The 11,884-nt window shown below is 51.8% G+C and overlaps 1 protein-coding gene across 1 annotated transcript; it reads right to left on the bottom strand.

Annotated features, from left to right (window-relative positions):
• Window positions 1-666: 666 nt before the first annotated feature.
• On the bottom strand, window positions 667-1,924 carry LOC124670021 (dehydrodolichyl diphosphate synthase CPT3-like). Its single transcript, XM_047206541.1, has 2 exons — window positions 1,868-1,924; window positions 667-1,757 (listed from the first exon to the last, which is right to left on the bottom strand). The coding sequence occupies exons 1-2, from the start codon at window positions 1,889-1,891 to the stop codon at window positions 873-875; spliced, it is 909 nt and encodes a 302-aa protein (XP_047062497.1). The 5' UTR covers window positions 1,892-1,924; the 3' UTR covers window positions 667-872.
• Between the last annotated feature and the right edge of the window lie 9,960 nt (window positions 1,925-11,884).

The raw sequence follows: 11,884 nt of genomic DNA on the forward strand, positions 1-11,884 counted from the left end.
CGTGTACATGTCCTCCTTCTCGCTGCCATGCGCTCAGCGGGAACCGTTTTGCTCGTGACAATGAGCTTGGCCCGCGTGGTTTGCATCCAACAAGGCATGATAGGGAGAAGGAGAGGGCATCGGAGAAGGGGAGGGGGCGGGTGCATCTGCGTTTAAGGTGAAAGGACGAGACCGCGTGGCACGGCCTTTTAAGCTGGTGGCCGGGTGATAAACACCTTATGTGCTCTAGAAAAACCATCTGCTTATAATTAATCTCACCATAAACCTCCACCAAAAAAATTAGGCATTACACATTAGGCATCTTTACTTTTTTTAACACGTTAGGGCTCTTTACTAAGATATTCAAGAATATGTTCTCTCTCTCGCACACACAAAAAGCACACAACACTTTGCACATGTTCTTCCTTTAAGCAGAGGCTGGCTGCTTACACACAAACAAAACATTTTTGTGTGTAACTTTATAAAGTTTCATGCAAGCTATCTAGTCAATCTATTATATAGAATACTTAGCAATAGAAAAAATGTTAACTAAAGGTAAAATAAGAACATGAAAACGTCGCAAATGTTAATAATGCCAGTGTTGGCAAAACTAATATATATCGAGTATTGAGTACTGATTATACATGTGATGCCTCCATGCTCATGCTAAGTGGCAAGTACAAAAGATAAACACAGCGGCAAAACAAGGATTATCCATCATATGATCATACTACACATGATCCCCATAATTACACTCTCTTGGTACAGGAAGAATAATACGAGCCAACTCTGGACAGGTGTTATTACCATATTTTCTCGGTATCTACTTATCTCCTGCCAAAGGAGATGAGATGCCTTATTTACGACTGCTTTGCCCGCCTTCTGTCCCTCGTTCACAGCTGCTTCTTCGCCAGAGTTTTGTTTTGCTCAATGTATGGGTAGACTCTCTGGTACTGCAATATCCCCCAAACAAGGTGCCTCCAAGAAAACTCAGGCCACAGAGGGTCTGGGTTCTGGAGATGGCTAAACGTAGTCTGCCATAGAAGGAAATTGCTCAGCCGAGTCTCGCCCGATGTACGGATCACAATGTCTGGATCGGGGCAGCCAGCGGTGTACATATGGCGATCCAAATCAGCCACTGAGATGTCTGAATGTGTGCCACCATTAGCAGTGAGGCCATTGCAGCTGCCAGTGTGCTGTCCCTGTATCATGTCCCTCCGCTCTTTGCAGAGCTCGTTGACAGCATTGGCAATCTCAGAAGTCGAGTTGTACGGCATGCAGACAGAGAATACCAATCCTGTGTTTTGGGCAGTGCTCGCCATCAGCTTCTGAGCTGCCAGCCGCACTGGTTCGGTAAGCATGTCCAGGCTCCCCCAGAAGTTGATCTTGCAGTTAAGCTTGTTGATGACATTTCTGTTCTCCAACAGCTCATTGATCTTTTCCTCCATTAACTCCATCAAGGTTTGCACCTCAGCCGGGCCCCGTTTAAAATTGTCGATGCTAAAGGCATAAACCGTAATATATTTCACGCCCATTTCGTGGCAGTAGAGAAGACTTGCCATTAGAGCAGAGAAACCCACCCTATGGCCACTGCCTTCCTTGATACTTCTGGATTTAGCGTATCTGCGGTTACCGTCCATGATAAAAGCAATGTGCTTAGGCATTGGGCCATAGGATAGGACAGCTATGACACACTTGCGTAGAAAATTCTGCAGACTTTCGAGAACACCAGTTGCAATGATCTCATCAGGCTTCTTCTCGTTCAACATCTTCGGATCCTAGACCAACACGATAAATGTTACTCATCAGTGCTTTTACCAGGTGTCATAAGAAAACGGATATGTTCAAGAGAGGGAAAAAAGGGCCAGAGCCGTTTGAGGATCTTTACATGGCTAATGAGTGAATCGAGCATTTCCACAGGGAGGAATTAACCACCGATGCACCAAATCAAAGCTGCAAACAAGAAAACTGCATAAGATTTAAGACTTGCTTGCGTGGGAAAGGGGGGGGGGAGGTGAATGTTTACCATCAACAAATGAGTGCGAGATTTACATAATCTACCACTAGCACTACAGAGTTAAGCAACATTTGCAGCAGGAAAAAAAATGCAGAGATCACGCTCCCCCAGCAATTGATCGATTATGCTTCTCCAAGGATGTATCAACAGGCTAGACAATCACCCAGCATATCAGAACCGACATTCTTGAGAACAAACGAGACACTGTCTTGGACTATCAAATACTAGATCCTGCAGAACAAATGGAACTGGGACAGAAACACGGAACTCCAGATTCACCGCGACAGGTTTCAGTTTGTCCAAAGATTGGCTAAAGTAACTTGGCTACCTATCGAAATAAGACAGCATGTAAACAGCCTCAGGAGCAGCTCTTTTTATTCCCTGAAACGAGCTTACTTACATAGCACAACGCACAGTATTTTGCTTCGCCTGATGAAATTCCAACACTTCCTTGTTGTTGATGTGAGCACTTTCCCAGAGCCCTATTTAATAAGTGGCAGAGTCTACAAAAGGGTGGTTAGACAGAAGCTTCAAGGTTCTTCCTACTACCCAGCTACAAAGCTGCTAAAGCAGCACCCGTAACAAGCAAGATCGGGTAGCCAGAAGCTGCCCAGGAGGAACATGTTCAAGGTCAACTAAACCGCCCTCCAGACACGCACGCTGCATACATCTGACCCTCACGGTTATTCCGTCGAACATATGGCGGGCAAGCGAACAAGCAAAGCAACAGCTACCACCCGGCCCGTGGGAGAGACTTGTTTCAGCTTACCTGCGTGATCGGTGTCCGGGGACGGAGGAGGGACGCCACCGGGACCTGGGAGGCGAGCGGCGGCGGACGGACGAGTGGCGCAGGTGGGCAGGATAAACTGCAGCCTGCAGGCGATTCTTGTAGAAGCTCGGTGTCCGGATGAGAAGGACAGGGAGTGAATGTGTGGCAGTTGGAATCTCGTCCGGACGAGAGGGGCGGCGGAGGAGGTGGGGGGCGGCCGGACGGGAGGCGGGCGGCGTACCACGGAGGCGGACTCCGGCACCTCGCGAAGATTCTTTGTGGTTGGCACTGGGATGGGCGGCACTGCGCGGCACGATGAGTGGTTGGACTCGTTTGCCTGGGAGGCCACCGGGAACCGGTGAGCTCGATAGGACACGTACGATAGTGGGTGTCAGCTTTTTATTGGCCGTGCCACGTACTCTATATGAGTTGATGCGCAAGAGAAAAACGTGCGCACGAAAGAAGTCGCGTTTGAAAACGAAGATGTTCACAAGTCCGATCTTCTCTCGTACAAAAATCTAAGCAATGAAAGATGTTCGTAAGTGTACTTTCCTGTTTGGAAATATAAGTGTCGAAGATTTATCTAGATTTATATGTATTTAGACGTATTTTCGTGATGAATACAGACAAACATGGCTGGGCGTTTAGGATTTCCTGAAATTTCAGGTCGGGAATTTCAGGTTTCAAAATTGACTCACGAAATTTATACAGAACTTGATTAATTACTGGATGCCAGCACGGAGCCCATCTATCAGCCGATCCATGTCATGTCCTATAGTAAGGGCTTTTCCACCAGTCCGATACAAACAGATTTAAAGAAGGACGTGGCTAGGCAGCATCCACCCCATCCGGGTGCTCCTTTTCGAACCTAGCACTCGTTTAAAAAAGGAAAGGCCCCACGTCCAAAAATGGAAAGTTTATGACAACTCATAGAAAATTGCCCCGTAATCACCACATGTGCGTTTATTTTCATGCGAAGAAAATTTTAAAAAGTCATAACTTTTAAACCGTAAGTCGGAATTGCATTCCATTTTTCCGTTGGACCTCTCGCGACAAGATCTTCGAAACTAGATCCCATTTGTATATATTTTAACAAACTTTTTTTTTGAAAACCAACTTAGTTGTTACGGAAAAGCAACTTAGTTGTTACGAAAAACCAACTCAGTTAGACACGGTGATACATAAGTTCACGATAATGGAGCCCAGCTTCACCATATTAGTTCTAGCCAAAACAGTACTAGTGATACACAATTTACGTGTGGTGCTAGCAGACTTAGGGATGGTGCTAGCAGATTTAGGCGTGGTGTTAGTCAACTTAGTACTAGTAGTAAGCAACTTTAATACCGTGATAGCCATTCCCTTTGTAGGTAAATTACGCAAGATGCAACTTCACATATGGGGTATGAAACTTAGCACTAGGAGTATACAATTTAGCAATAATGGTTATGAAACTTAACACTACGATGTATGCAGCTTAGAAAAGTAAACAACTTAGGGGTAGTTGTATGCAACTCCATGAAGAAACTACCCAACCTTACAAGAGTGATGCTAGCCGACTTAATACTACCAGTATGTGGCTTAGGCACGTTGATAGGCAAGTTCACTATATTGCTGTATTTTGTAGGCAACTTAGTTTTCTAGATACTCAACTCAACAATAACAATCCGCAACAATAATACCAATATAATCGTTGGCAAATTGGTTTTCGAGGTAGCCAAATTAGTACCAACAATATACAAGTTCATATATAAAATAATGTGCAACTTAGATGCATTAGTAGACAATTTCACGACAATGGTGCGCTACTTCACAACAAATTGTTCGACATGATTTTATACATGGCAATATAAGCATGCAAAATTGTAGTTGAGTCCAAATGCCAATAATTGTTTGCATGACACTAAGCAAGAAAGCTACGAGTATTCATGATGCATCCATATATATGAGGCAGGCCATTAGATGGATCGATGGCATGCATGAGTGAGGCTCGCGGCCGGCTCGTCAGGCAGCTAGGACAAGCGCCGCGCGGGTCGTACGTATATGTACGTGATGTAACGATGAATACACCTCAGGTCAGTTGATGGATTTTATATGAATATGAGTCCAGCTGGCCTATCGTGTATCACGCGTGTACGAGTCAGTTCGGCCAGGTCCATCCGGCAGACGTGTTTCATATGTATACGAGTCCAGCCGGTCTTAACTGATCGAATCGATCGGCCGGAGGTGCCTCGTACGTATACGCATCTTCCAGGGAGGAGTCCTCGGGTAGTATTTTGCCCCGATGGATTCTAGAAGCAGAGCAGATAGATTTTTAAACAGCAGATAACATACGTGCTCGCTACGAAAGGAATTAAGCTGGCGCAGATTGGGAGTTTGTTCCGGAAATCACGCCTGTGATCTTATCTTGACGCTGGGCTGGCCGCCTATAAATAGAAGAGGTCTATGCGTCAACAAGGGAGAGGAAAAAAGAGGCAGAAGACACGCACGGAGAAATCGAAGAGAAGACAGACAGGAGAAGAAACCCAGCTAGCTCTCGTACACGGCCGAGACGAACTCATCCATCTCCATACATCCATCAAGCCAGGAGCAACGTACAGGTCAGGAGAAAGATCGGGGAAGGACATGGAGGCGAAGCTGTCGTTTTCGCATGGTGAGAATCATGGCTGATATAGTCAGCCTCTCTCCCTTCTTCTCTCTTCATGCAGCATACACGCCGACCGGTGCCGCTTCGTCCTCATCTTGCACGACCATGGACGGCAGCAAAGTACACGCGCCGGAGCTGCCGGCGCGCAGCCCGTTGCCATCTACATAGCACCACGAACCAGGGCCAAAACAACTATGCCAAGGCGCCGCAGGTGTGCAGCCCCTCGCGGCGAGCTTCATGGAGCTCGTGCGACTGCACCGGCAACGGCGTTCAGGTGCTCCGCTCACGGAAGACCTACACGCGACTCGGTGCTAGGCGTACAGGAACAACCCGGCGCGGCGTACAGGTTTCCGCACGCAGGTTGTTCACGACGTGTATAGGTGCAGCTCAGCTCGGACACGGAGCACCCTCGACGGACATGAGCATGCAGCTCCGTTGATGGAACCGGTGGACGGCGGCGTACAGGTTGGCGCGTCAGGCTGTTCACCGAGGGCAGGTTCAGTGCATCTCAGCAGGCGGTGTACAGGTCCAGCGCGGCACACTGGAACGGTACTTGGCGTACAGGTGCAGCCCCGGGAGCTTGACGTACGGAGCTCCGCGTTCAGATGCAGGAGTTGACGCGGCTGCGCTACTATATCCATGTCTCGGCGCCGCGTGCTTTCGTCGCCATATACCTCGTATGGCTAGATGTGAGCACGTACACGATGACAATAGCATCAGCAGCAAGTGGCGACACAAACGACTGGATCAGTTCGGTGTACACGGATGATGCTATGTACAACCCTGCATAGATTGGTGGACAGGTGCAGCTCCACGACGACGTACAGGTTCAGCTCGGCCTCGCATGCATGAGACTCAGCAGTTGACGCAGGCGGCTCGACGCTGGCGCACACGGGCTACTTCCGATGCACACAAGCCGCTCTAGGTGTACAGGTGCATGTCGGCGTACAGGTACATGAGCGGACGCGTATTCAGCCGCCATCGCTGCTGCCATGGCCCCAGCTGAGCACGTAGCAGCGGAGCAAGGGTGCGTCCAGGTGGACAGGTACAGCGGCCGGCAGCAAGGCGGCGTCGCTTGGGCATCTCGCCGCTGTGCGCTGGTCTCGCATGGCAAAACCAACATGAACATGAAAGATGCTGGCTCGCGTGCGTGGCCAACACGTGCATGAGCTGCTATGCTCTCCACGTCCATGTTGCTTCTGATGTACAGGTTGCTGCGGTGTTGCTCCGCTGGACGGCGCCCCGACACGACTCTACCGCGACCTCGTGAGACGGCGCCCAAGCTGCGCCGACTGCCGTGTACACGGCGTCGGACCTAGTCACGGCGCCGACCACACCGGCCATGCCGACATGAGCGTGTGTTGGTTTTTACACCGACGCCGGTCTCCTGATAACAATACTCTCGCGAGGCGTACCCCTTGCACACCCCGACGATGCCGCTAAGTCGTTAAGAAGTCCTAGCTAACCGGACTGCATCGTGCTACTTCAACAACACTCATCATCGCCGCTCAAGACCGACGAGGCGCGACGGCGAGGGCGGGCGAGGCCGCAGCACAGGCCACGCTTACGGCGGCGCGTGTACCGACGAGGACACGGGCTCTGCCGCTGCCCACACAGATCTTCACCACCATCATATTATGCATGCAGGACGTGAAGCGAAGACGACGAAGACGACCACACGGCTTAATCGGAGGTGTCTCGCGGCGTAACCCGCGGGAGTAATTAACCGGGAGCCTCCCGAGGCCCCGGGAATCGAGAGGCCGCAATCGCCCTAGTCGGGCTGGCCGCGCTAGTAGGCCACGGAGCGCAACACATGGGAATTGTATTTGTTATCTATATGATTAATGAAATACTGTTCCCGCATTTCTTTTGTTTCTTTGTGTATCATTATACACTGGCACGCCCGCGTCTTTCTTTCATTTACCGATCCCCGGCGCGCATGAGAGAGACAACGCCCTTCCGCCTTACACGCGGGAGTCGTGCCGTACGTTTTTCTCGTGTCAAACAAATTGGCACGCCCGGTGGGAAGGAGCGAGTTCGTGGTATGGCGGAGAGTGTGGAAGGTTCTGCAAAGAAGATGATGAAGAGGCGTCGGAGAAGCTTTCTTCGTCATTGTGGTCGTCGTCCGTGTCCTCCTCTCCGGCTGACCCATCCGTCACACTTCGAAGTGCAATGGACTTTAGTCGTGTGCTGGGTCCAGGTCGACTCGCTACCTGCAAAAGTTCATCTCGATCCAGTGGAAGTCTCGAGGTTATGTCGGTGTAGTGACGCGGTGATATATCCGGATGATATCCCGAGTCTCCATCGGAAAGTGAGCCCTTCCCGATCATGATAGGAAGACATGGGGCAGTCGATCTTGCTCCCTCCTCTGACGTGGATGTGCTTGACTTCGTCCCTGCATCGACGCCCTTGAACCATGAGCGTACATGGCCAAGACGCGGTAGGAACGCCATCTTGAAGTCCGCCTTTGGGTTTGGGACGATCTCCTCATCTGAGGGATAGTCGAACTCATGGGTGACTTGGGGAGGCTTCCATTCTTCATTTTGCTCTAGCCGTGGGCGCACTGCTACAGTGCCGCACAAAGCGAGGTTCTTCTCTGAAGACACCTTCTCCTCTTCACCAATGCCTGAAGTTCCTCGACGGCAACGGCACACAGCAACGCATCATTGGCAACACCAACCCCTACACCGTCCAGGAGTCACATCATGCAGATGCGAAGTACTACTTCCCCGTCGAAGATAGCGACCGGAAGATGGGGCGTACAACACCAGCGGTTGACGTTTTAGTCAAACCAGGTGTCACATCCGAAGCGGAGACAAGGCGCCTCATCATGCCGTGTTCTCCGGCCGACGTACAGGGCGCTTCCTCCCGGAGTCGCAAACATGCTGGGCGTAGACGATCTTCCTCAACAGCGCAACATCAATTCAAGCACTCCTTCCCGCCGGGGCGGGAGGTTCTACTCCAACCTCGCTGGGGGCAGGCTCTTCGACACCTACCTCATCGGCACCGTTACTATTGAAGGCGAGATTACCATCACCGACAACAATCACATTGAGGTCGACCACGGCGCCTTCAAGCGAGACTACCACATCCTCATCGACTTTGGCGCACCATGAGCCCGGTTGTTTAACTCTTGGAAGCTCTGCAGGTGCCCAGATGAACTCAAAAGTGCCTATCGGCAGCAGTGATGCGCCGGCGCCCATCACGCTGCGGGCACGCGGCGCCCGAAAGGACGAGCACATGCCCGCGCAAGGAGGGGTGGTTAGGAGAAGAATACAAGAAATGGAGGAAGTCGCAAGGGGAGCTCAAGGCATGCAGCCCCCGTCTCTTTACATATCTATGACTTCCCCATTGGAGGTTTGGGCTATCCCAAGTTTGTCTGGGTCTAAAACCCAAACCATTTTCTATAAAGTTCCGCAGGTACAACATTGTGATTCTATATTTGAACTTCCTCAACCTCGCGGTGATACAGAAGAAGCGCTATCCACTATGAAGGCTGAGCCCAAGATGGCTCGCTTGATGGAGAAAGCCGGCTTTACTCTTCAGCGAAACAACAGAATACCCCCACCACCCGCGGTGTGCTAGGAGTGGTGGAGGCAAGCAGAAGATCTCATCAAAAGGAAGCACAAGGCTCGTCCCAAGTTCGGGCTTGGCTACATCAACCTCGAAGGATCCGACGAGGAGGAGGAGGGCTCACGAGTCACTTGCCATGCTACTTTTGTCTCTTCAGGGGACGACGCTGAAACTTCACATCGCGGTCTTCACCGACAAAGCTACCGCAACGGTGAGCCATCGGAGGTAGAAGAGGAGCTCGGGTCCACATCAGCTCCACCAGAGTTAGAAGATGGTGGACAACCCACCGTCGACGAGCTCGTTGAAGTCAACCTTGGGACGGAAGATGACCCACGCCCAACTTTTGTTAGCGCCACGCTAACGGAAGAGGAGCGAGAAGGCTATCGATGCTTTCTGATGGAGTACAGGGATTGCTTTGCCTGGAACTACAAGGAGATGCCGGGCCTTGACCCTCGTGTCGCCACTCACAAGCTGGCGATTGATCCATATCACCGTCCGGTCAAGCAACCTCCGCGACGCTTACGTCCAGAGTTTGAAGACCAGGTCATCGCCGAGGTAGACAAACTTATCCTTGCAGGTTTCATCAAGGAGGCCAAATACACCCGGTGGCTCGCAAATATCGTGCCCGTGGAGAAGAAGAATGGTCGGGTACGGGTCTGCCGGGACTTCCGCGACCTAAACCGAGCATGCCCCAAGGACGACTTTCCCTTGCCCATCACGGAGATGGTCGTCGACTCCACCACGGGCCACGGCGCACTGTCCTTTATGGATGGTTCGTCCGGCTATAATCAGATCAAGATGGACCCAGAAGACGCCATCGACACCGCGTTCAGGACCCCGAAGGGTAACTTCTACTACACCGTCATGCCATTCGGCTTGAAGAATGCAGGTGCAACATACCAACGCGCCATGACGTACATACTCGGAGACCTCATCCATCAGTCGGTGGAATGCTACGTCGACGATATGGTGGTCAGGACCAAAGAACGCCAAGATCACAAGGAGGACCTGCGGGTTGTCTTTGAGCGTCTACGTCGACACCAGCTCAAGATGAACCCGCTGAAATGCGCCTTCGCCGTGCAATCAGGGCTCTTCCTCGGCTTCATCGTACACCACCGAGGCATAGAGATCGAGCCCAAGAAGATCAAGGCCATCCTCAACATGCCACCACCCTGCAATCTCAAGGAGTTGCGGGCCTTGCGAGGAAGCTAGCATACATTCGTCGTTTCATCTCCAACCTCTCCGGACGCATTCAGCCCTTCTCAAGCCTTATGAAGAAAGGAGCTCCGTTCGTATGGGATGAAGCTTGTCAAAGAGGCTTCGACGACATCAAGAGGTACTTGCTTAGTCCACCCGTCTTGGCAGCTCCCGTAAAAGGGCGCCCCTTATTCCGTACATTGCAGCGCAGCACCGCTTCGATAGGCGCTCTACTCGCTCAACACAATGATGAAGGGAAGGAGGTGGCTTGCTACTACCTAAGCCGCACCATGGTGGGTGCCGAGCGGAACTACTCCCCAATAGAGAAGTTATGCTTGGCGCTAATTTTCTCCTTGAAGAAGTTGAGACACTACATGCTAGCGCTGCAAATCCAGCTCGTTGCAAGAGCGGACCCTATAAGGTACGTACTAAGTCAGCCTGCGTTGATGGGGCGACTAGGAAAATGGGCGCTCCTCATGATGGAGTTTGACCTAACCTTTGTCCCCCAGAAAGCGATCAAGGGGCAAGCCTTGGCAGATTTCCTTGCAGCGCACCCCGTCCCGGAGGACTCCCCGCTCATCACCAACCTTCCTGATGAGGAGGTGTTCACCGCCGAGCTCGAAGGTCCATGGGAGCTCTACTTCGACGGTGCTTCCCGTACGGAGGCCAATTCGGACGGAACCCCAAGACGAAGAGCCGGCGCAGGACTGGTGTTCAAGACTCCACGAGGGGAGGTGATGTATCACTCCTTCTCCCTTCTCAAGGAGGAGTGCTCTAACAACGAGGCGGAGTACGAGGCACTCATCTTCGGCCTCCTCCTGGCTCTCTCCATGGATGTCCGTTCTTTACGGGCCTATGGAGATTCCCAGCTCATCGTCAGGCAGGTCAACGGAATCTATGAAGTACGCAAGCCTGAACTGGTGCCGTACTACAATGCGGCCCGGAATCTCATGGGGAAGTTTCTCCAGGTTGAAGTTCTCCATGTGCCACGAAGCGCAAATGCGCCTGCGCACGCCTTGGCGAAACTAGCTGCAGCACCGGGTGCTTCCGGATGATAAATCCATGCGGGTGACGGTCGAAGAAAGGTGGCTTCTTCCCGCTGTTCCGGAACTCATCCCGCCGGAGTATGAAGTAAACACCATCACGACAAACGTGGTGGATGAGGATGAGTGGCTGCAGCCCTTCCTCGACTACTTCAAGCACGGCAGCCTCCCCGACGACCCCGTCAAGAGGCGCCAACTCCAAAGACGATTGCCCTCCTACGTCTATAAGGCCGGTGTCTTATACAAACGGTCTCATGGGCAGGAGATCCTACTTAGGTGTGTCAACCGAGGTGAGGCTGAAAAGATTTTGCAGGAAATGCACCACGGAGTCGCGGCGGACACCAAGGCGGAGCAAAGATGTACCACGGCATACGCTTAGCCGGGTACTATTGGCCCGGTATCATGACGGACTGCCTTCGGGTAGCCAAGTCATGCCACGGCTGCCAAATCCACGGCGACTTCAAGCATCAACCGCCGGTTCCCCTACACACCACTGTCCCCTCCTGGCCATTCGACGCCTGGGGAATCGACGTCATCGGCCCAATCGATCCACCTTCCTCGAGGGGCCATCGTTTTATCCTTGCAGCGACAGACTACTTCTCCAAATGGGCGGAAGCTGTCCCGCTACGGGAGGTGAAGAGCGACAACGTCATCAACTTCCT

The sequence above is a fragment of the Lolium rigidum genome, chromosome 1, assembly GCF_022539505.1.
Source record: "Lolium rigidum isolate FL_2022 chromosome 1, APGP_CSIRO_Lrig_0.1, whole genome shotgun sequence".
Taxonomy (NCBI): Eukaryota; Viridiplantae; Streptophyta; class Magnoliopsida; order Poales; family Poaceae; genus Lolium; species Lolium rigidum.

Excerpts from the sequence above, each read along its gene's own strand:
- LOC124670021 (XM_047206541.1), bottom strand. The coding sequence starts at position 1,891 with ATGCTCGATTCACTCATTAGCCAT. Across the intron at positions 1,758-1,867 it reads TCGATTCACTCATTAGCCAT|GATCCGAAGATGTTGAACGA; the intron begins GTAAAGATCCTC and ends GTGTTGGTCTAG.